Genomic DNA, 26,517 nt, shown 5'->3' with positions numbered 1-26,517 from the left:
ATTTTTTAAATGTGGTTAATGTTAGGTCAACTTGTGACCTAACCAACTGCCAAGGAGGAGAAGAAAGAAGTCGTGAAGGAGCTATATTTCCCAACTCAATACTAGAAGCAGCAAGAAATGGCTTAATTCTGAGCCCAAGAGGCGGAATAAGGGAAGACGTTTTGTTATACCAATCCTCATAAAGAGGATTAAAGACACAATTAAATGCAGGATTAGACTCATTAGAAGCTAATTTTGTAATGTACTGTAAAGATAGTTTTATACGGCGTTCGTTGAGAGAAGGTTCATCAGCTTCGACGTAAAGACTGTCGATAGGAGAAGTTCTAAAAGAACCGAGACAAAGTCTTAGGCCTTGGTGGTGCAGAGGATCAAGTAGTTTTAGGTTGCTTTGACAAGCTCCACCATATACGATGGAGCCATAATCAAGTTTCGATCGCACGAGTGATCTATATAAGTGAAGGAGGGTAGTCTGATCCCCTCCCCATTTTGAATTAGAAACAACCTTTAATAAATCGAGTGCCTTCAAGCATTTGGCTTTTAGGGACTTAATATGCGCCAAAAAGGTCAAATGTGAATCAAAAATAAGTCCCAAGAACTTAGCCTCCTTGACAACTTTGATAGGGGTGCAACTTAGAAATAGTTCTGGGTCTTTATGCGGTTTATATTTACGGAAGAAGTGTACACAATTGGTTTTTGATTTAGAAAATTTGAAGCCATTTTCAAGACACCATTTATTCATTTTGTTTAAACACAGCTGCAGTTGCCGTTCAATAGTATGCATATTTTTTCCACGACAAGAAATATTAAAATCATCCACAAACAACGACCCATCAATTGAATCGTTTAAAACTTTAGATAAACTGTTGACCTTGATGCTAAAAAGCGCAACTGACAAAATACTGCCTTGTGGAACACCCTGATCCTGATTGTAATGATCAGACAGGGTAGAACCTACACGGACCTGGAACTGTCTGTCATTTAAAAATTTGGCTATGACTTCAGGCAAACGACCTCGCAAACCGAAGTCATGTAAATCCCTTAAAATGCCATATTTCCATGTTGTATCATATGCCTTCTCAAGATAAAAAAAGACAGACACAGTGTTGTTTATTGATCAGCGCGTTTTTCACAAATGATTCTAAACGAACTAAGTGATCAATAGTACTTCTGTTTTTCCGGAAACCACATTGTATATCTGTAATGAGATTGTTAGTTTCCAAGTACCAAACAAGTCGATTATTTATCATGCGTTCCATGGTTTTGCAAACACAGCTAGTTAGTGAAATCGGACGATAATTGGATGGATCCGTATGATCACGTCCAGGTTTAGGTATTCGTACTACTATACCATCACGCCATGAAGAAGGAAATTTCCCGGTAGTCCAAATATCGTCAAAAATTGACAAGTGCGTCTCTAAGCAGGATTCTGGTAAGTGCTTCAGGAGTTGATAATGTAAGTTATCATCTCTTGTGGCAGTATCATGAGCTTGATCAAAAGCAGTATGGAGTTCATGAATAAAAAAAGTTTCGTTATAATCTTCCCCATTATCTGAGTTGAAATTAATAGTTTTCTTTTCTTGTTGTTTTTGATACTGCTGGAATTTAGGTAAATAATTAGAAGAGGAAGAGTGTTGAGCAAGGGTTTCGCCCAGTTTATTTGCGATATCTGATTTATCAGTAAGTAACTGATCTCCTTGTTTAAGATGATGGACAGTAGATTTAGTACCTTTACCTTTAATTTTTTGGACCATGTTCCATACCTTGGACATGGGTGTCCGAGAATTTATTTGGGATACATAATTTTGCCAAGATTGGCGTTTCTTTTGTTTAAAAGTACGCCGTGCTTTAGTATTTAAAATTTTAAATTTATCTAAATTATGCACCATAGGATGGCGACGGAAATAACGTTCTGCCTTTTTCCTTGCCTTCCTAGCTTGTTTACAGTCATCATTGAACCATTGTTTTCGAATATGTGGAACTGCAGAGGACTTTGGTATACACTCATCAGCTATAGAGTTCAGTTCATCAGAAAAGCATTTAATAGCATCGGGAACGTCAATAAAACGTTCGGGTTTAAGTTTTTCATCACACAGTGCTTTATATAATACCCAGTTAGCCTTTTTAAAATTCCGCCTTCATGATGGAGGAAGATCGGTTGGAGTTACAGATTTTAGTGCAGTAGGAAAATGGTCACTTCCACAGAGGTCATCGTGGACTGACCAGTCAAATTCATTTAGTAGTTCTGAATTTGTCAGTGACAAGTCAAGAGCAGAATAAGTCCCTGTCCCAGGGTGTAAATACGTGTTGGAATCATCATTATAAATACATAAATCATTGTCAGAACAAAAGTCCTCCAACAATTTACCTTTAGTGTTTGTAGTTACACTACCCCAGAGGGGGTTTTGTCCATTTACATCTCCCATTATAATACAGGGCTTCGGGAGCTGATCATATAGAGCTTGAAGATCAGTTTTGGCAAACACTGAAGACGGTGAAATATAAAGAGAGCATAGTGTAAACGCTACATGTAAAGTATTTCTCACTGCAAGAGCCTGCATATTAGTAATAAGTGGAACAGGGCTTTGAATAATGTTTTGTCTGACTAGAATGGATGATCCGCCAGTGGCCCTATCACCCGGAGGTGAAAAACAATGATATGCATTAAAATGACGAAGGTCAAATGTATCAGTTTGTTTTAAATATGTCTCTTGGAGACATAACGCTGAAGGTGTAAAATCTTGGACTAATAGCTGTAATTCATGTAAATAAGTCCTCAATCCTCTGCAGTTCCACTGTACAATATTATTGGAATAAACTATCTTTTTGGGGGGGATTTATTGGGGATCTACCCCGCACTCTTTTAGAGGGCGACAAGCTATGTGCCCTAGAATGGGCGTTTTCCGAAACGTCCATATCTTCAAGACAGCCATATTTATTAAACAACTGAATATTATTTTGTGACCCTTTAGGAGCTCTGCCACTTTGTTGTTTGAAGCATCAGGCTTAGGCTTAGGTTTTCCTTTAGCAGTTTGTTGTCTATCAACTGTAGATTGAGACTCAGTGCGTGACTGTGAATATAATCTATGATCAGAAGAAGACTTTGATGTTCCAGGAAGTGATTCCTCAGTATGTGATGACATAGCTGGATATAAAGGTTGTGGAGAGTCGCAATTGACCCAAGTCAAGGTAGTTTGGCAGTTTGTAGATGATTTTGTTATTTTGGGGCTGCGCACAGATGATGCGTTTGCTACTGTAGCATAACTTTCTGTAAGGTCAGATCTCTTCACCATGTTTTTTGCTTCAGAAAAAAATATGTTTTGGGTAAACTTTAGTCTGTTTATTGCCATTTGCTCTTTCCAGATTGGACACTGTTTCGAAGAAGAAGAATGGTCGCCTGAGCAGTTGGTGCATTTTTTAAAATCACTGTCACAATCTTCTGTTGTGTGTGTCTTCTCACCACAGTGAGCACACACAACAGACAATGTGCAGGTATTTACACCGTATCCATATTTCTGGCATTTAAAACATCTTAGTGGGTTGGGTATGTACGTTTCAACTTGGATATTGCAGTAACCTGCCTTCACTGATTTGGGAGCATTTGGGGATGAAAAAGAAAACAGATAGGTATTCGTTTGGAATGTTTCATTGTTTTTTGGGGTTGAAAAGCGCTTCACATACAACACACCTTGATCTTTCATTTCACATGCTATATCAAGTTCGGTCATGTCAGCAAACAATCGATCCCGATCTCTGATGATGCCTTTACTCGTGTTCAAGGTCTTGTGAGCAGAGACCGTGACCGGAATACCCACAAAAGATTCAATACTCATAAAGTTGGTTGCTTGTTGTTTCTTGCTGCACTCAATTAGTAAGGCACCCGAACGTAAGCGTCTAATGTTCTTAACATCTCCAGCAATACCTTGAATGCCCTTCGACACTGCGAAAGGGTTCAACTTCAATGGTGTCTTGTCATGAGTCTCAATAACGAGGAAACGTGGCCAATACTCAATCGATAGAGACGGTCTATGAACAGCATCAACAGGATCAATTTCAAGTGGACGTTTTGTTTTTTGGGGGGGTATTTCATAAGCCATGATTGGTGTCATATGGTTCATCATCCGAGCTCCCCACCCACCACGGAGTATCACAAGGACAGTGCTAAAGCAAGCGGGCCTCCACCTTGCAGCGCCAAGGATACCCGGATGATATACTCCAGTAGAAGAATTATAAGAAATTAATCTACCAGATTGGCCCATGAGCCATCGCCTTCTGGCATGAGACCCTAGGCAAAGTTCATATCATCATAATTTACAAACAAACAAGTTACAAATCACCAGTACTGCCAAGGCCGAAACTTAAAACAATTTCCAAATCAAATTTGTGCAATGGCAGATAGACAGGCCTGGCATGACCAGCCGATTGGTTGAATCGGGCCAATTCAACCACCCGTCTAGGTGAAGTAAGGGCCAAAGTGGTGTGTTGGGCAAATGGAAAGCAGTTAAAAGCCCAAGTGCCCTCAACCACCAGGTTCCCGTCCTCCACCGACACAGGGCCGCAACCCACGGCCAACAGGTTGCCCAATTTAGTCGCCTCTTACAACAAGCAATGGGGTGCTGTGGACACATTCTGCCCCGGGTCCACACGGGAGAAGAGCACTTCGCGTTACCCAGCACCCACCACGAGGAGGTGGCCCTTCATGGGTGCCATTTTTGTTTTAATTCTTCTTTTAGAGTATGTCATCCGAGTATCCTTGGTGCTGTAAGCTGGAGGCCCGCTTACTTTAGCATTTTCCTTGTGATACTCCGTGGTGGGTGGGGAGCTCGGATGATGAACCATTTAAACTAACCATGGCTTATGAGAACCCAACCAAAAACAAAAAAAAAAAGGTCCACTTGATATTGACCCTGTTGATACTGACCATAGACCGTCTGCATCGATTGAGTATTGGCCGCGTTTCATTGTGATTGAGACTCCTGATAAGACACCTTTGAAATTGAACCCCTTTGCTGTATCCAAAGGTATTCAAGGCATTGCTGGGGATGTGAAGAACATAAGACGCTTACGTTCGGGTGCCCTGCTAGTCGAGTGCGGGAAAAAGCAGCAAGCAACAAATCTGATGAATATTAAATCTTTCGTGGGCATTCCCGTCACGGTTTCTGCACACAAAACCTTAAATTCAAGCAAAGGTATCGTTCGAGACCGATTGTTTGATGACATGTCGGAACTTGATATAGGATCTGAAATGAAGGATCAAGGTGTACTCTACGTGAAGCGCTTTTCAGCTCGGAGAAACAGTGAAACCATCAAAACGAACACCTATCTGTTTACTTTTTTATGTCCTAATGCTCCCAAATCAGTGAAGGCAGGCTACTGTAACATTCCAGTTGATACCTACATCCCCAACCCGCTCAGGTGTTTTAAATGCCAGAAATATGGACACGGTGTAAATACTTGCACATTGTCTGTTGTGTGTGCTCACTGTGGTGAGAAGACACACACAACAGAAGATTGTGACAGTGATTATAAAAAATGCACCAATTGCTCAGGCGACCATTCTTCATTTTCTAAACAGTGTCCTATTTGGAAAGAGCAAATGGAGATCAATATAATAAAATTTACACAAAATATCTCTTTTTCTGAGGACAAAAAATTGGTAAAGAGATCTGAACTTTCGGAAAGCAAAAACATCATCGGGGTGTAGCTCTAACACAACATCAACCACAGGGTGCCAAACTACCTTGACTTGGGTCAATTGTGATTCTCCACAGCCTTTGTGCACTGCTATATCATCACAGACTGAGGAATCACTTCCTAGTACATCAAAGTCTTCTTCTGATAACAAATCATCATCTCAGTCACACTCAAAGTCTCAAGCGACAGCTGATAGTCAACAAACTGTGAAAAGTAAACCGAAGCCAAAGCCTGATGCTTCAAAACAACAAAGTGGCAGAGCTCCTAAAGGGTCACAGAACAAAATTCAATTGTTTAATAAATACGGGTCTCTTCAAGACATGGACGTTTCGGAAAACGTCCATTTTAGGGCACATAGCTTGTCGCCCTCTAAAAGAGTGCGGGGTAGATCCCCAATAAATCCCCCTAAAAGATAGTTTATTCCAATAATATTATACAGTGGAACTGCAGAGGATTGAGGACTAATTTACATGAATTACAGCTATTAGTCCAAGATTTTACACCTTCAGCGATATGTTTCCAAGAGACATATTTCAAACAGATACATTTGACCTTTGTCCATTTAATGCATATCATTGTTATTCACCTCCGGGTGATAGGGCCACTGGCGGACCATCCGTTCTAGTCAGACAAAACATTATTCAAAGCCCTGTTCCACTTAATACTAATATGCTGGCTGTTGCAGTGAGAATTACTTTACATGTAGCGTTTACACTATGCTCTCTTTATATTTCACCATCTTAGACGTTTCCCAAAACCGATCTTCAAGCCCTGTATGACCCACTCCCGAAGCCCTGTATTATAATGGGAGATTTAAATGGACACAACCCACTCTGGGGTAGTGTAACTACAAACACTAAAGGTAACTTATTGGAGGATTTTTGTTCTGACAATGATTTATGTATTTATAATGATGGTTCAAGCACATACTTACACCCTGGTACAGGGACCTATTCTACTCTCGACTTGTCACTGACAAATTCAGAACTACTAAATGAATTCGAATGTTTAGCCCACGATGACCTCTGTGGAAGTGACCATTTTCCTACTGTAATAAAAGCTATAACTCCATCTGATGTTCCTCCATCATCAAGGCGAAATTTTAAAAAGGCTAACTGGGCTTTATATGAAACTCTGTGTGCTGAAAAACTTAAACCTGGGCGTTTTATTGACGTTCCCGATGCCATCAAATGTTTTTCTGATGAACTGAATTCCATAGCTGATGAGTGTATAGCAAAGTCCTCTGTAGTTCCACACATAAGAAAACCATGGTTCAACGATGAGTGCAAAGCAGAACATTATTTCCGTCGCCATCCTATGGTGCATAATCTAAATAAATTTAAAATTCTAAATGCTAAAGCGATGTGTACTTTTAAACAGAACAAACGCCAATCTTGGCAAAATTGTGTATCCAAAATAAATTCTCGGACACCCATGTCCAAGGTATGGAACATGGTCCAGAAATTTAAAGGTAAAGGTACTAAATCTACTGTCCATCATCTTAAACATGGAGATCAGTTACTTACTGATAAATCAGATATCGCAAAAAAATGGGCGAAACCCTCGGTAAACACTCTTCCTCCTCTAACTATTTACCTAAATTCCAGCAGTATCAAAAACAACAAGAAAAGAAAACTATTAATTTCAACTCAGATAATGGGGAAGATTATAATGAAACATTTTCTATTCATGAACTCCATACTGCTCTTGATCAAGCTCATGATACTGCTACAGCAGCTGATAACATACATTATCAACTCCTGAAGCACTTACCAGAATCCTGCCTAGAAACTCTTCTAAATATTTTTGATGATATTTGGACATCGGGTAACTTTCCTCCTTCATGGCGTGACGCCATAGTAGTACCAATACCTAAACCTGGACGTGATCATACGGATCCGTCCAATTATCGACCTATTTCACTAAGTAGCTGCGTTTGCAAGACCATGGAACGCATGATAAATAATCGACTTGTTTGGTATTTGGAAACAAATAACCTTATCACAGATATACAATGTGGTTTCCGGTAAAACAGAAGTACTGTCGATCACTTAGTGCGACTGGAATCATTTGTGAAAAACGCACTCATTAACAAACAACACGCTGTGTCTATATTTTATGATCTTGAAAAAGCATATGACACTACTTGGAAGTATGGCATTCTCAGAGATTTACATGACTTCGGTTTGCGAGGTCGTTTGCCAGAATTTATAAATAAATTTCTAAATAACAGACAATTTCAAGTCCGAGTGGGTTCTACCCTGTCTGATCATTACAATCAGGATCAGGGTGTTCCACATGGCAGTTTTTTATCCGTCATTTTTGTCAGTCACACTTTTTAGCATAAAAATAAATACTTTATCAAAAGTTTTAAACGATTCAATTGATGGATCGTTACTTGTGGATGATTTTAACATTTCTTGTCGTGGTAAAGATATGCATACTATTGAACTTCAACTGCAGCTGTGTTTAAACAAAATAAATAAATGGTGTCTTGAAAATGGCTTCAAATTTTCTAAATCAAAAACCAGTTGTGTACACTTCTGCCGTAAATATAAACCACATAAAGACCCAGAACTATTTCTAAATGGCACCCCTATCAAAGTTGTCAAGGAGGCTAGGTTCTTGGGACTTATTTTTGATTCACATTTGACCTTTTGGCGCATATTAAGTCAATAAAAGCCAAATGCTTGAAGGCACTCGATTTATTAAAGGTTGTTTCTAATTCAAAATGGGGAGGGGATCAGACTACCCTCCTTCACTAATATAGATCACTCGTGCGATCGATACTTGATTACGGCTCCATCGTATATGGCGGAGCTTGTCAAAGCAACCTAAAACTACTTGATCCTGTGCACCACCAAGGTCTAAGACTTTGTCGCGGTTCTCTTAAAACTTCTCCTATCGACAGTCTGTACGTCGAAGCTGATGAGCCTTCTCTCAACCAACGCCGTATAAAACTATCTTTACAGTACATTACAAAATTAGCTTCTAATGAGTCTAATCCTGCATTTAATTGTGTCTTTAATCCTCTTTATAACGATTGGTATAACAAAAAGTCTTCCCTTGTTCGGCCTCTTGGGCTCAGAATTAAGCCATTTCTTGCTGCTTCTAGTATTGAGTTGGAAAATATAGCTCCTTCACGACTTCTTTCTTCTCCTCCTTGGCAATTGGTTAGGCCACAAGTCGACATAACATTAACATAATTTAAAATATCAGAAACAAATGACTTACAATATAAACAAGAATATCATCCATTAAAACATAAATATAGCAATTACAAACCCCTATTTACAGATGGATCCAAGGAAGGTGGCGCAGTGGCTTGTGCCTCTGTCATTGGATCCAGAACAATATCTTCTAGATTACCAGATAATAGTTCTATTTTTACAGCAGAAGCTAATGCCATATTAACAGCTCTCAAATATATTCAAAGACACCCTAAATATAAACAATATATCATCTATTCCGATTCTCTTTCTTGTCTTCAGGCGATTGAAAATTTATCATGTAGACATCCACTTTTAATTGACATTATTGAATTGTATAACTATCTTGCTACTGGCCAATGCGACATCGTCTTCTGTTGGTATCCAAGTCACGTAGGCATTTCTGGTAACACAATGGCCGATCTTGCTGTCACGGCAGCACTCAACAAATCTGTGACACCACTTCTTATTCCATACTCTGATTACAAAGCGAGCATTAGAACCTACATCCGTGATCTGAGCAGAAGAAGTGGGACACCCAAGTATGTATAAATGTATTACATGAAATAAAACCGTGTATTGGTTACACCTACTTGGGATGTCAGTCCAGATTTGAAGAGGTTATTTTAAGACGTATTGGCCACACACGATATACTGATGCATACCTATTGAAAGGTGAGGATCCTCCGTTTTGTATCCTTTGTGATGAGAGAGTCACGGTCAAGCATATCCTGCTTGACTGTGTTGAATTCTCCATCACAAGGGATAAGTATTATACAGTTAAAACAATGAAGGGTCTTTTTACCAGTGTTGGGTCTCATTTAATTATTGGTTTTTTTAAAAGAAATTGATTTTTTGGTTGAATTTTGAAAACCGTTCGTGTAAATAGATGTATTTTAATTATTGCAAGTTAGTAACTTGAATTGTTGGTGGCTGTACCCTCAAAGGGGGTTGAAGTATTGTAAAATTATTGTCCTCCTGAGAGGGTACGTAAGTCCACAAACTTTCAAAGTAAATTTAAACTTTCCACTGTTCTTAATCGTAGTATATGTGTATTTTTTAATGTTTGGCTAGATGTGACTAAATTGCTGACAGCTGAGGGGATGATGTAAATCCAGCTAGGGTCCATGCAGGTAGCAAAGGTACTGTAAGTCCCCATGGTCCCTAGTATGGTGATCTACTTTCAGTTGTTAGCAATCTATAGCCCATTTTTATCTTGTATTGTCCTGTGTAGATAAATTGTTTTAGGTATAGTTACTAGTTTTATATTCTCATCTGTGATATTCTAGTTGTTTTACTGTCCCTGTTCATTTCAGTATTAAATGTTCTCGTCACGATATGCCTAAGATATTGCCGATGTGACGTTAAATATTAACTCACACACTCACTCACTCCATTCAAGATGGCTGCGTTGAGGATCCATGTTGGTCAAGATGCTTCCAATCTCCTCGTTTCGACGTAGAACTTGGGGAATCATCGTTGATACATGATGTTAATGGCAGGCACATAGAGAGGTTTCAACATCGGGAAGATTGAATGATATTTTTTTCATGTGGCCTTGTTACATAGTTTTGGTGTTTAGATATATTTGGACTTGGCTGTCCTGAAGTAGACACTATAACACAAATAAGATATTTTAGACAAATTTATATATTCTTGTGAACCGTTCAGTTCGACTTGTCGAGGCGACTTAAGCATGCTTCCAACTCTTGACTACCGAGAATTCAACACATCTGTTATAACACATTGAGGTTACTGATACATGCTGAGCTGTGAATGTTCTCTTTGAGTTCCGCACTGTACAAGATTCGAACTTTCCAAGTGCGTACAATCGAAAGTCACGTGTGAATAAAACGAACAGATTGTTCTATGTTTGCTGACAATCAAGTCATTTACCTCATGAGCATCGACCTGTACAATCATGTTAGCTTCTTTTCTGACATGTATAGGTCACATGCACAAGCACCTTCTAACAACGAATGCTGACTATGTTCTCGCTCTGCAACCACCTGGGTCATGACATGCGATTTACACGTTATCTTCTTGCAACATCTATCCTGGTTAGGTATAACTAACCCGTGTCACTGGCGATGCCTGACCTGTAAATGAAAACATTGATGTGCATGCTTGGGTTCACCCTAACGTAAAAGTATAAATTAATTCGTTAACGATAATAGCTTCTGCTCGTGGTAACATTCATTACTGTAGGCAAACAAAAGGCCCATACTGAACGTCTGTGTTGTGTTGACATAAAATCTCACACGACCGATATTCCCTTTTGACCCATCCACTATATGTTTGTGTACACAGTTGAACTGGTTCGTAATCTATATCCCCTTCCTGGTCTGTGCGTCACTGTGTCGCAATGGCTGTGCGCGACGGTGTTGTGATTTTGCTTGCCAGTTTCACCCTCGCTACAGGTACATATTTTCTTAGTTTTTGTTTCAGCGCCAACTCAGGGTAACATAGACTTGGTATTTTTAAACTGTGTGGGGACGTTATCTACGAGTACCTACACAGAACGGTAGACAACCGTTATTTGGCCTAATGGCCGTGATATTTGCTCGTATGAATGAATGTATGTATGTATGTATGTATGTATGTGTGTGTGTGCGTGCGTGCGTGCGTGCGTGCGTGCGTGCGTGCGTGCGTGCGTGCGTGCGTGTGTATTACACACAGTTATGCTAATGGTGATTATACACTTTATATCCCCGCAAGACAATCAAGCTTTGCCAGTGACGTCCTGAAAGTAACACTGGTAACTTCACTCACGCCATGGAGTGAATCGATCAGGGTGTCCAAGATACAGGTGTTTACACACATTTATCACTGGAATCGTATTTGTACTCACTCGCCAAAAGTCGGGTCTCTTTGTTGCCTTTAAGCGTGTTACCACCCGATATTACTTCCTGTTTAACAACATCACCAGCCTTTCTCTTGTATGAATGCGGCCATGATGGAATGCTTTCTAAATAATTATCTTTTTTTGTACAGCGTTATCTTGGATATATCACAACAGTGCCTGTGGCAGGCTACACTATTCTAACTATATATATTTGTGAATGTATAGAGTATCTGGAAAACGTTACGCACTGAAAACTGTCAAACCAGTATCTCTGCAATCGCAAGTTGTCAACACCGGCATAAAATTTCAGTCCCGTCTGTGGCTTGTACATTTATCATGAGCTCTACAATCATACGCTTTGTCCGAACTGGATTATTTCTTCAGTTCCGATGAGTGTCGGTTTGGACAACTTTCACTGCATGTATGCACATGTGTGTACAGCGAGGCAGTCGGAAAATGTCAGAACCTAAATCACACTACATTAGGATGTATTATGCACAAACACGGGCAGACATGTTTATATAGCCTGACAATCCTCATGAGTTAGGTCACCCTAACATTCCATACAGCTGATTCGCTTGAGTGAACCCGAGAGATATATATTGGCGTAATAATGGCTTAACAAAGTAATTTTATTCCTTGTGCAGGGTATCTGGGCAGGGTAGTGAAATGGTTCAATGCTTGTCACGAATTACTGTGTTTGTCTCTCCCGAGTATTTGACGGCATGTATTGTCTGTGTATATTGCATCATTGTAAATAATTGAAGTGAGTGTTATTTGTAATCAACTGGTGAAGTTACATACGCACATGTTGCGTATTTAATTGTATTTACCTGACTGGAATAGAACGACCTACTGCATCGCGTCTACCTATTCTCATGAATACTAAAATAATATAAATTCTAGATGCGAAGGCTGTAATTATGTGATGTCCCTTTTACTGAAGGAAAAAGATTACTCACTTTATCCATGCCTAATCCACGAGTCAAAATTATAACGCTATTACGGTTTCATTAAGTATGACATGTTATGTGAAGCTTGGTCGCTATATTAAAAATATCACAAGCAAACCAAAACAGAAACTATAAGGATTATTATGCAAAAAGTAGAAATGACAGAAGGAATCAAAAGATTGTTGGTATAAACACATGTTCATTGTCAGTCACAGAACCGTTGATAGGGGCCAAAGTGTAAGCCAGAAGGTCATTGTAAATGCAAGCATAACATGACATTTGAAACGACATGACCTACTTAAAATATATACCTGTGATTTCACAACTGTCGCGCCGTGACTACATAAAATAGAATGTAAGAACGAAACCAGTATCGTTGTAGTCAAGGCAGTTCATGCGTCTTCCATCGTGGTAACTTCGATTGCAGTAGAACTGACTGTGACGGGTTACAAAAACTCGGTTTGATTCGAAAGTTGAAACAAAAAGTCAACCTGCCACATGCACGTAAAAGAATTGTGTGCTAGCAAATGAAATCTGCTCGTGATCGAGTGAAACTAACAAGCAACATGGAAATGTGATACAGCTAATTGTTGCATTTAGAGACAAGTTTTCAAATCGTACGTATCGGTACAAGGGAATACCAATATATGTACATAGTGGCGAGGCAGTCTACATTCACAGGTAGTATACAATGTAACGTGTTGACTATAACGACAGTGATGATTATCTCACGTCACTGTGGTACTTTTTCTCTTTTAGAAAAAAATACACCTAGGGTGAGAATGGAGGGTAATAGGAAATCTAATTTCAGATAACCGAGGCAAGAGTAAGGCGCCTTTTACATATATAACAAAGTGATCTTTATCTACATTTTAACTCACTCACTAGTTACGAACGTCCGCGTTCGCTTTAAATGTAGTTTACTGTAAAATTCACGGATCACATTCCGGACCAATATGAAGCGACGTAAACAACCAAAGATAAACAGAGGTTTTTCCCTAGATCAACAGTTACAGGTAATTGGTGGGAACTGCCGCCACTTTTGTCGGTTAACTTATAAATGTAATGCAGTTTTAAATAAATAGACGGGTGGTTGAATGGGCCCGGTTCAACCAATCGTCTGGTCACGCCAAGCCCTGAGCATTACTATATGTAATGGTGCACAAAATTTTGACAATTGTACTGTGTGTATTATTAGGTCTTGGTCGATGTTTGAGTCTTCTGAATTTCCATTTTACAAATTTATGTTTTTGCCTAGAGTAGTATGCCCAGAATGCGGTGGTTCATGGGCCAATCTGGTGGAATAATCAAACTTTTAATTTTTCTGCTGGAGTATATCATCCGGGTATCCCTGGTGCTGCAAGTCGGAGACCCACTTGTCATTAGCATTGTCCTTGTGATACTCCGTGGTGGGTGGGGAGCTCGGATGATGAAAATGTATACATTAAACATGGCTTATGAAACCCCAAGTAAGAAAAACAAACGTCCTCTTCAAAATGATCCTATTGATGATGACCTGCGACCGTCCAAATCAATTGAATTTTGGCCACGTCTTTTAGTGATTGAAACTATTGACAAGACACCTTTAAAGCTGAACCCTTTCGCCGTATCTAAAGGTATTCAGGGTATTGCTGGAGAAGTCAAGAACATAAGAAAGTTACTGTCGGGTGTGCTGCTGGTCGAATGCGCTTAAAACATCAGTCGGCCAACCTTATGAGCACTGAATCGTTCGTCGGTGTTCCAGTTACTGTCACTGCCCACAAGACCTTAAATACAAGCAAAGGCATCGTCAGAGACCGCGATCGACTATTTGCTGAAATGTCAGAACTTGATATTGGGTACGAAATGAAAGATCAAGGTGTGCTCTACGTCAAATGTTTTTCAACCCGTAAAAACAATGAAACCGTTCCAACCAACACGTATCTGTTCTCCTTTTCATCTCCGATAGCTCCAAAATCATTGAAGGCTGGTTACTGTAACATCAAGGTTGACGTCTACATTCCGAACCCGCTGAGATGTTTTAAATGCCAGAAGTACGGCCATGGTGTAACTACTTGTACATTGTCCGTTGTGTGTGCTCACTGTGGTGAGAAGACACATACAACGGAAGATTGTACAAGTACCTTTAAAAAATGCACCAACTGTTCAGGAAACCACTCATCTTTTTCGAAAGAGTGTCCGATTTGGAAAGAACACATGGAAATTAACAAGATCAAATTTACCCAAAATATCAGTTTTTCTGATGCCAAAAAACTTGTAAAGAGATCTGAACTTCCAGACAGTTATGCTTCTATAACCAAAACATCAACTGAACCAAGCCATAAAATATCTACTTCGTCCACAAGCTGTCAAACAAATTTGATTTGACTTGGGTCAAATGTGATTCTCCCCAGATTTTCTATCCTACTACATCATCTCAAACTACGGAATCACTTCCAAGTAAGTCACAAAAGCAGTCAGAATCATCTTCTGATCCTAAGCCACCCTCTCAGTCGCGTTCACAATCTCAATCGTCATCTGATACGCAGTCAGTTAGTACAAGCAAAACTAAACTGAAGCATGAGGCCTCAAAAGAGCCCCGAAAGGGTCGGAAAATAAAATTCAGCTATACAACAAATATGGATCTTTGGAGGACATGGACGTGTCTGAAAACGTCCATTCTAGGGCACATAGCTTGTCGCCCTCTAAAAGAGTGCGGGGTAGATCCCCAATAAATCCCCCTAAAAGATAGTTTATTCCAATAATATTGTACAGTGGAACTGCAGAGGATTAAGGACTAATTTACATAAATTACAGCTATTAGTCCAAGATTTTATACTTTCAGCGATATGTCTCCAAGAGACATATTTAAAACAAACAGATACATTTCGTTTTCGTCATTTTAATTCATATCATTGTTTTTCACCTCCGGGTGATCGGGCCACTGGCGGATCATTCATTCTAGTCAAACAAAACGTTATTCAAAGCCCTGTTTCACTTAATACTAATATGCTGGCTGTTGCAGTGAGAATTACGTTACATGTAGCGTGTACGCTATGCTCTCTTTATATTTCGCCATCTTCGACGTTTGCCAGAACTGATCTTCAAGCTCTATATGATCAGCTCCCGAAGCCCTGTATTATAATGGGAGATTTAAATGGGCACAACCCACTCTGGGGTAGTGTAACTACAAACACTAAAGGTAAATTGTTGGAGGACTTTTGTTCTGACAATGATTTGTGTATTTATAATGATGGTTCCAACACATATTTACACTCTGGTACAGGGACCTATTCTGCTCTTGACTTGTCATTGACAACTTCAGAACTACTAAATGAATTCGAATGGTCAGTCCACGATGACCTCTGTGGAAGTGACCATTTTCCTACTATGTTAAAAGCTGTAAATCCATCCGATGTTCCTCCATCATCAAGACGAAATTTTAAAAAGGCTAACTGGGCTTTATATGAAACACTGTGTGCTGAAAAACTTAAACCTGAACGTTTTATTGACGTTCCCAATGCGATTAAATGCTTTTCTGATGAACTGAATTCCATAGCTGATGAGTGAATACCAAAGTCCTCTGTAGTTCCACACATAAGAAAACCATGGTTCAACGATGAGTGTAAACAAGCTAGGAAGGCAAGGAAAAAAGCAGAACATTATTTCCGTCGCCATCCTATGGTGCATAATTTAAATAAATTTAAAATTTTAAATGCTAAAGCACGGCGTACTTTTAAACAGAACAAACGCCAATCTTGGCAAAATTATGTGTCCAAAATAAATTCTCGGACACCCATGTCCAAGGTATGGAACATGGTGCAGAAAATCAAAGATAAAGGGACTAAATCTCCTGTCCATCATCTTAAACATCTTAAATATTCTTGTTTCACATTTGGTCGAGGCACCCGTGGCGAGCCACCTCCTCGTGGTGGGTGCTGGGTGACGCCAAGAGCTCGCCGACACCCCCGTAGTGGACCCGGGGGAATATTTGGTCCACCAACCCGTTTGCCGTGGGTTGCGGCCCTGTGTCGGCGGAGGAAGGGATCCTGGTGGTTGAGGGCAATAGGAGCTTGCAACCGTGTTCCTGTTGCTCAATACACCACTTTGGCCCTTACTTCGCCTAGACGGGTGGTCGAATGGGCCCGGTTCGACCAATCAGCTGGTCATGCCAAGCCCTGTGCATGGGGTATTATTATATTTATCAATGCACATACACCATTTGGAATTGTTGTAAATTTGGACTTGGCTTTATAATCTAAAACATTTTTGACTTTGAAATATGTTGTTCTGTATTTTGCCTAGAGTCCTATGCCAGAAGGCGATGGCTCATGGGCCAATCTGGTAGAATTATTAATCTTTTAATTCTTCTGCTGGAGTATATCATCCGGGTATCCTTGGTGCTGCAAGCTGGAGGCCCGCTTGCTTTAGCATTGTCCTTGTGATACTCCGTGGTGGGTGGGGAGCTCGGATGATGAACCATATTACCTTAACCATGGCCTACGAAATACCACTTAAAAAAACAAAACGTCCACTTGATGTTGACCCTGTTGATACTGACCTGAGACCATCTGCATCGATTGAATATTGGCCACGATTCATTGTGATTGAGACACCTGACAAGACACCGTTAAAACTGAACCCCTTTGCTGTGTCCAAGGGTATTCAGGGTATTGCAGGGGAGGTGAAAAAGATTAGACGCTTGCGCTCGGGTGCCCTGCTAGTTGAATGCAGGAAAAAACAACAAGCAACGAACCTCATGAACATAAAATCTTTCGTGGGCATTCCGGTCACGGTCTCTGCTCACAAGATCTTGAATACAAGTAAAGGTATTGTGAGAGATCGTGATCGATTGTTGGATGATATGTCGGAACTTGATATAGGCTCTGAAATGAAGGATCAAGGTGTGCTCTATGTCAAGCGCTTTTCAACGCGGAGAAACAACGAAACCATCAAAACGAATACGTACCTGTTTACTTTTTCATCTCCAAATGCACCCAAATCAGTGAAGGCAGGCTACTGTAACATTCCAGTTGATACCTACATCCCCAACCCGCTCAGGTGTTTTAAATGCCAGAAATATGGATACGGTGTGAATACTTGCACATTGTCTGTTGTGTGTGCTCACTGTGGTGAGAAGACACACACAACAGAAGATTGTGACAGTGATTATAAAAAATGCACCAATTTCTCAGGCGACCATTCGTCCTTTTCTAAGCAGTGTCCTATTTGGAAAGAGCAAATGGAGATCAATAAAATAAAATTTACACAAAATATCTCCTTTTCTGAGGCCAAAAAACTGGTAAAGAGATCTGAACTTTCAGAAAGTTATGCTACAGTAGCAAAAACATCATTGGGGTCTAGTTCTAAAACAACGTCAACCACAGGCTGTCAAACTACCTTGACTTGGGTCAATTCCGACTCTCCACATTTGTGCACCGCTATATCATCACAGACTGAGGAATCACTTCCTAATACCTCAAAGACTTCGTCTGATCACAAATCAGCATCTCAGTCACACTCAAAGTCTCAATCTACAGCTGAGAGTCAACAAACGGTGAAAAGTAAACCGAAGCCAAAGCCTGATGCTTCAAAACAACAAAGTGGCAGAGCTCCTAAAGGATCACAAAATAAAATTCAATTGTACAATAAATATGGGTCTCTTGAAGAAATGGACGTTTCTGAAAATGTCCATTTTAGGGCACATAGCTTGTCGCCCTCTAAAAGAGTCCGGGGTAGATCCCCAATAAATCCCCCTAAAAGATAGTTTATTCCAATAATATTGTACAGTGGAACTGCAGAGGATTGAGGACTAATTTATATGAATTACAGCTATTAGTCCAAGATTTTATACTTTCAGCGATATGTCTCCAAGAGACATATTTAAAACAAACAGATACATTTAATTTTCGTCAGTTTAACACATACCATTGTTTTGCACCTCCTGGTGATCGGGCCACTGGCGGATCATCCATTCTAGTCAAACAAAACGTTATTCAAAGCCCTGTTTCACTTAATACTAATATGCAGGCTGTTGCAGTGAGAATAACGTTACATGTAGCGTTTACGCTATGCTCTCTTTATATTTCTCCGTCTTCGACGTTTGCTAAAACTGATCTTCAAGCTCTATATGATCAGCTCCCGAAGCCCTGTATTATAATGGGAGATTTAAATGGGCACAACCCACTCTGGGGTAGTATAACTACTAACACTAAAGGTAAATTGTTGGAGGACTTTTGTTCTGACAATGATTTGTGTATTTATAATGATGGTTCGAGCACATATTTACATCCTGGTACAGGGACCTATTCTGCTCTTGACTTGTCTCTGACAACTTCCGAACTACTGAATGAATTCGAATGGTCAGTCCACGATGACCTCTGTGGAAGTGACCATTTTCCTACTATGTTAAAAGCTGTAAATCCATCCGATGTTCCTCAGTCATCAAGACGAAATTTTAAAAAGGCTAACTGGGCTTTATATGAAACACTGTGTGCTGAAAAACTTAAACCTGAACGTTTTATTGACGTTCCCGATGCTATTAAATGCTTTTCGGATGAACTGAATTCCATAGCTGATGAGTGTATACCAAAGTCCTCTGTAGTTCCACACATAAGAAAACCATGGTTCAACGATGAGTGTAAACAAGCTAGGAAGGCAAGGAAAAAAGCAAAACATTATTTCCGTCGCCATCCTATGGTGCATAATTTAAATAAATTTAAAATTTTAAATGCTAAAGCACGGCGTACTTTTAAACAGAACAAACGCCAATCTTGGCAAAATTATGTATCTAAAAAAAATTCTCGGACACCCATGTCCAAGGTATGGAACATGGTCCAGAAAATCAAAGGTAAAGGTACTAAATCTACTGTCCATCATCTTAAAGATGGAGATCAATTACTTACTGATAAATCAGATATCGCAAATAAATTGGGCGAAACACTCGCTAAACACTCTTCCTCTTCTAATTATTTACCTAAATTCCAGCAGTATCAAAAAGAACAAGAAAAGAAAACTATTAATTTCAATTCTGATAATGGGGAAGATTATAATGAAACGTTTTCTATTCATGAACTCCATACTGCTCTTGATCAGGCTCATGACACTGCTACTGGAGCTGATAACATACATTATCAACAACTGAAGCATTTACCAGAATCCTGCCTAGAAACTCTCCTAAATATTTTTGATGATATTTGGACATCGGGTAACTTTCCTCCGTCATGGCGTGACGCCATAGTAGTACCAATACCTAAACCTGGACGTGATCATACGGATCCATCCAATTATCGTCCGATTTCATTAACAAGCTGTGTTTGCAAGACCATGGAACGCATGATAAATAATCGACTTGTTTGATACTTGGAAACTAATAACTTTATCACAGATATACAATGTGGTTTCCGCAAAAACAGAAGTACTGTCGATCGCTGAGTGCGTTTAGAACCATTTGTAAAAAACGCACTTCGGGACTTCGGGTTGCGAGGTCGTTTGCCTGAATTTATTGCCAAATTTTTAAATAACAGACAATTCCAGGTCCGTGTGGGTTCAACCCTGTCTGATCATTACAATCAGGATCAGGGTGTTCCACAAGGCAGTATTTTGTCTGTTACTCTTTTTAGCATCAAGATCAACAGTTTATCTAAAGTTTTAAATGATTCAATTGATGGATCGTTATTTGTGGAGGATTTTAATATTTCTTGTCGTGGTAAAAACATGCATACCATTGAGCGGCAATTGCAGTTGTGTTTAAACAAGATAAATAAATGGTGTCTTGAAAACGGCTTTAAATTTTCTAAATCAAAAACTAACTGCATACATTTTTGTCGTAAATATTACGACGCCTATTAAAGTTGTGAAGGAAGCCAAGTTCTTGGGTCTTATTTTTGATTCACATTTAACGTTTTTACCACATATTAAGTCACTTAAAACTAAATGCCTGAAAGCACTTGACTTGTTGAAAGTGGTTTCAAATTCAAAATGGGGAGGGGATCAAGCTACCCTTCTCCATCTCTATCGATCACTCGTTCGTTCCAAACTCGATTATGGCTCAATCGTCTATGGTGGAGCCTGCAAAGCAATCTTAAACTTCTTAATTCTGTCCATCATCAAGGTCTAAGACTTTGTCTTTTAGAACTTCACCTATTGACAGTCTCTACGTTGAGGCTGATGAACCATCTCTTGAGGAGCGCCGTATAAAGTTAGCTTTACAGTACATTACTAAATTATACTCTAATGAATCTAACCCTGCATATAACTGTGTGTTCAATCCCCTTTATGAGGATTTATACAACAAAACGTCTTCTCTTGTCCCGCCTTTAGGACACAGAATTAAACCTTTTCTTTCTGCTGCCGGTTGAAAAACATAGCTGCCTCCCGTCTTATTTCTTCTCCTCCTTGGCAGTTGGTTAGGCCCCAGGTAGACCTGACATTGACCACATTTAAAAAATCAGAAACGAATGAATTACAATATAAGCAAGAATATAATCAATTAAAACAGAAATATAGCAATTATAAATCCTTATTTACAGATGGGTCCAAGGATGGCGGCGCAGTAGCTTGTGCCACTGTCATTGGATCCAGAACAATATCTTCTAGATTACCAGATAATAGTTCTATTTTCACAGCTGAAGCTAACGCCATATTAACAGCCCTTAAATATATTCAAAGACACCCTAAACATAAACAATATATAATCTATTCAGACTCTCTTTCTTGTCTTCAATCGATTAAAAATTTATCATGTAAACATCCACTTTTAATTGATATTATTGAATTGTATAAAACTCTTGCTACTGGCCAATACGACATCGTCTTTTGTTGGTTACCCAGTCACGTAGGCATTTCTGGGAATGTGATGGCTGATCTTGCTGCCAAGGCAGCACTCAACAAATCTGTGACACCACTTCTTCTTCCATATTCAGATTACAAAGCTTGTATTAGAACGTATATCCGTGATCTGATGCAGAAGAAGTGGGACACACAAGTAGGTATTAATAAATTACATGAAATAAAACCGTATATTGGCTACACCTACTTGGGTTGTCAGTCCAGATTTGAGGAGGTCATCATGCGACGATGTCGTATTGGCCACACAAGATATACACATAAATATTTGCTTAAAGGTGAGGATCCTCCGTTTTGTATCCCTTGTGATGGAAGAATCTCAGTCAAGCATATCCTGCTTGACTGTGTTGAGTGTTCCATCACAAGGGATTTTCATTCACAAACTCTGAAGGATCTTTTTAATAATACAAGCTCTCATTTAATCATTGCATTTTTAAAAGAATTAGATTTATTGACAGAATTGTAAATAGATAAATATTTTATTATTGGAAGTTTAAATTTAGAACTGTGCTTGTTAGTGGCTGTATCCTCAAAGGGGGTTGAAGTACTGTAAAACTATTGTCCCCCTGAGAGGGTACGTAAGTCCACAAACATTCAAAGTAAATTCAAACTTTCACGTTTTTAATCGTAGCATAAGTGTCGTTTTATTTGCATGGCTAGATTTCCCAAATTGCTGAAGGCTGAGGGGATGATGTAAATCCAGCTAGGGTCCATGCAGGAAGCAAAGGTACTGTAAGTCCCCATGGTCCCTAGTATGGTGATCTACCTTCAGTTGTTGGCAATCTATAGCCCATTTTTATCTTGTATTGTCCTCTATAGATAAATTGTTTTAGGTATAGTTACTAGTTTTATATTCTCATCTGTGATATTCTAGTTGTTTTACTGTCCTTCGTTGACAGGTTTTATAATAGATATATATACTTCATTTCAGTATTAAATGTTCTCGTCACAATATGGCTGAGATATTGCCGATGTGACGTTAAATATTAACTCACTCACTCACTCAACCCATAAAAACAATGAAACTGTTCCAACCAACACGTATCTGTTCTCCTTTTCATCTCCGACAGCTCCAAAATCATAGAAGGTTGCACGATTGTCTAATTAAATCTAGAACGTTCGACTAATCCGACTCGATCTCAACACTTGTCCCACCTATCTGAAAGCATTCGCTCCACATAGTGCTTCTTATACAAATAAGATATCTCATGCATGTTTCGTATATTCATGTAAACCGTTCAGTTCGACTTATCAAGACGACTTAAGCATAATTCCATCTCTTGACTACCGAGAATTCAACACATCTGTTTTAACGCATTCAGGTTACTGATTCATACTGACCAATGAGAGTTTCCTTTGAGTTCGGTACCATCCAAGATTCGATCTTTCAAAGTGCGAGCAAACGAAAGTCACGTGTGAATAGAACGAGCAGAATGTATATGTTTGCTGACAGTCCAGTGATTGCCCTCATGAGAATCCACCTGTACAATCATGTTGGTGTCTTGATGACTTGTATAGGTCACTGAAGATCAGTTCTTCACGGCTCACCGTGCACAAGCATCTTCTAACTACGAATGCAGAAACTGTTATCGCTCTGCAGCCATCTGGGTCGTGACATGCGCTCCTTGCAACATTTATCCCGGTTAGGTATGACTAACCCGTGTGTCTGGGATGCCTTAACCGTAAATGGAAACATTGATGTGCATGCTCGGGTTCACCCTGACATAATAGAATCAATGAGTTTGTTAACGATAATGGTTGCTACTCGTGGTAACATTCATTACTGTAGGCAAACACAGGACCCATGCTGAACGTCTGTGTTGTGTTGATATGAAATCTCATTCGACCGATATTCCCTTTTGTTCCATGGATGTGTACAAAGTTCGACAGGTTCGTAATCGAGATCAACTTCCTGGTCTGTGCGTCACTGTGTCCCAATGGCTGTGCGCGACGGTGTTGTGATTTTGCTTGCCAGTTTTACCCTCGCTACAGGTACGTATTTTCTTTGTTTGTGTTTCAGCGCCAACTCAGGGTAACATAAACTTGCTATTTCTAAAATGTGTGGGGACATGACGTTATTTACGATTACCTACACAGAACGGTAAACACACCATAGTCATTGACGAATATTGGCACCTTACTAGCATCGTTGTATCGTGTCATACTGAATCATGTGTATTGCACAACAGTACCATTATCTCAGCAATAGCTGTCATTTTGATAACTGGCAAGAACTGTATGTATGTATGTATGTATGTATGTATGTATGTATGTATGTATGTATGTATGTATGTATGTATGTATGTGTGTGTGTGTGTGTGTGTGTGTGTGTATGTATGTATGTATGTATGCATGCATGCATGCATGCAACGCCACTCACGGCATTGAGTGAATGGATCAGACTGTCCAGGATACAGGTGTCAAAAGTCGGGTTACTTTCTTGACCACCCACTATTACTTCCTGTTTAACAACATCGCCAGCCTTTATCTTATGTGGATGCATAATGGAATACTTCCTAAATAATTATTTTGTTTTGTATAATGTTGTTTTGGTTATATCACAATAGTGCCTGTGGCAGGCTACATTATTTTCATTATGTATGTTTGTGAATGTATAGAGTATCTGGAAAACGTTATACATTGGAAGCTGTCAAAACCCGCATCTGTCCTATCCGGCAAGTTCTCAACACCGGTATAAAATCTCAGTCCCGTCTGTGGGGCACCCGTGAACGGCCACCTCCTCGTGGTGGGTGCTGGATAGCGCCAAGAGCCGTTCACCCCCTTTGTGGACCCGGGGGGATATTTGGTACACCAGCCCGTTTTCCGTGGGTTGCGGCCCTGTGTCGGTGGAGGACGGGATACTGGTGGTTGAGGGCATGGGAGCAGGACCATTGTTCCTGTTGCTCAACACACCACTTTGGCATTGACTTCACCTAGATTGGTGGTTGAATGGGCCCAGTTCAACCAATCGGCTGGTCACGACCAAGCCCTGTGCATGGAGTATAATTATATTTATCATTGCACACATATCACTTGGGATTGGTGTAATTTTGGTCTTAGCTTTATTGTCTAAAACATTTTGATTTTGAAATATGTTGTTCTGAACTTTGCCTGGAGTCCTATGCCAGAAGGCGGTGGCTCATGGGCTAATCTGATGGAACTATTTATCTTTTAATTCTTCTGCTGGAGTATATCATCCGGGTATCCTTGGTGCTGCAAGCTGGAGGCCCGCTTGCTTGTCCTTGTGATACTCCGTGGTGGGTGGGGAGCTTGGATGATGAAGCATATTACACTAACCATGGCTTATTAAATACCTCTAAAAAAACAAACAAAACAAAACAAACGTCCACTTGAAAATGACACTGTTGATACTGACCACAGACCGTCTGCATCGATTAAATATTGGCCACGTATAGTTGTGATTGAGACTCATGACAAGACATCGTTAAAGCTGACTCCCTTTGCTGCATCAAAGGGTATTCGAGGTATTGCTGTTAGTTGAATGCGGCAATAAAGCAACAAGCAATCAGCCTGAATAACATTAAATCTTTCCCGGGCATTCAGGTCACGGTGCCTTTGTGTGCATCCGTGAGAGATCGTCACGATGCCTTTGTGTGCATCCGTGAGAGATCGTGATCGATTGTTTGATGACATGTCGGACCTTGATATTGTATCAGAAATGAAGGATCAAGGTGGCCTTATGTCAAACGCTTTTCAACTCGGAAAAACAATGAAATCATCAAAACGAACATATATCTGTTTACGTTTTCATGTCCAAATGCTCCCAAAACAGTGAAGGCAGGCCCCTGTAACATTCCAGTTGATACCTACATCCCCAACCCGCTAAGGTGTTTTAAATGACAGAAATATGAACACGGAGTAAATACCTGCACATCGTCTGTTGTGTGTGCTCACTGTGGTGAGAAGACACACACAACAGAAGATTGTGACAGTGATTATAAAAATATGCACCAATTGCTCAGGCGACCATTCTTCATTTTCTAAACAGTGTCCTATTTGGAATGAGCAAATCGAGATCAATAAAATAACATTTACTCATAATATCTCTTTTTCCGAGGCCAAAAACCTGGTAAAGAGATCTGATCTTCCCGACAGTTATGCTTCTGTAGCAAAAACATCATCGGGGTTTAGCTTTAAAACAACACAGGCTGCCAAACTACCTTGGCTTGGGTTAATTGCGATTCTCCACAGCTTTTGTACCATGTCATATCATCACAGACTGAGGAATCACTTCTGATTACCCCAAAATCTTCTTCTGATCACAAATCAGCATCTCGGTCACACTCAAAGTCTCAATCGACAACTTTTAGGCAACAAACGGTGAAAAGTAAACCGAAGCCAAAGCCTGATGCTTCACAACAGGACTCCTAAAGGGTCACAAAACAAACTTCAATTGTTCAACAAATACGGGTCTCTTGAAGATATGGACGTTTCTGAAATCGTCCATTCTAGGGCACATAGCTTTTCACCCTCCACAAGTGTGCGTGGTAGATCCCCAATAAATCCCCCCAAAAGATAGTTTATTCCAATAATATTGTACAGTGGAACTGCAGAAGACTGAGGACTAATTTACATGAATTACAGCTATTAGAATTACAGCTGATTTTACACCTTCAGCGATATGTCTCCAAGAGACATATTTAAAACAGACAGATACATTTGACATTCATCATTTTAATGCCTATCATTGTTTTTCACCTCCGGATTATAGGGCCACTGGCGGATCATCCATTCTAGTCAGACAAAACATAACTCATGGCCCTGTTTCACTTATTATTAATATGCAGACTGTTGAAGTGAGAATTACTTTACATGTAGCGTTTATGTTATGCTCTCTTTATATTTCGCTGTCTTCGACGTTTGCCAAAACAGATCTTCAAGCTCTATATGACCAGCTCCCGAAGCCCTGTATTATAATGGGAGATTTACATGGGCACAACCCACTCTGGGGTAGTGTAAAGACAAACACTAA

The 26,517-nt window shown here is 39.8% G+C and overlaps 1 protein-coding gene across 2 annotated transcripts in view; it reads left to right on the top strand.

The window, feature by feature from the left end:
- Positions 1–26,517, top strand: part of LOC137290327 (receptor-type tyrosine-protein phosphatase kappa-like) — a 131,668-nt gene that overhangs the window by 18,107 nt on the left and 87,044 nt on the right. Inside the window, exon 1 of one of the 2 annotated variants that reach the window (XM_067821169.1) lies at positions 23,397–23,516. The exons of the other annotated variant lie outside the window; for it this stretch is intronic. Within the exon in view, the coding sequence (XP_067677270.1) occupies positions 23,462–23,516 (55 nt within the window). The 5' untranslated portion in view covers positions 23,397–23,461. Of the gene's footprint in view, positions 1–23,396; positions 23,517–26,517 lie in introns of those variants that run through there. 2 annotated transcript variants of the gene reach the window in all.

This window comes from Haliotis asinina, chromosome 7 (assembly GCF_037392515.1).
Source record: "Haliotis asinina isolate JCU_RB_2024 chromosome 7, JCU_Hal_asi_v2, whole genome shotgun sequence".
In the NCBI taxonomy this organism is placed as follows: Eukaryota; Metazoa; Mollusca; class Gastropoda; order Lepetellida; family Haliotidae; genus Haliotis; species Haliotis asinina.
This window is presented reverse-complemented; position numbering and strand designations above follow the sequence as displayed.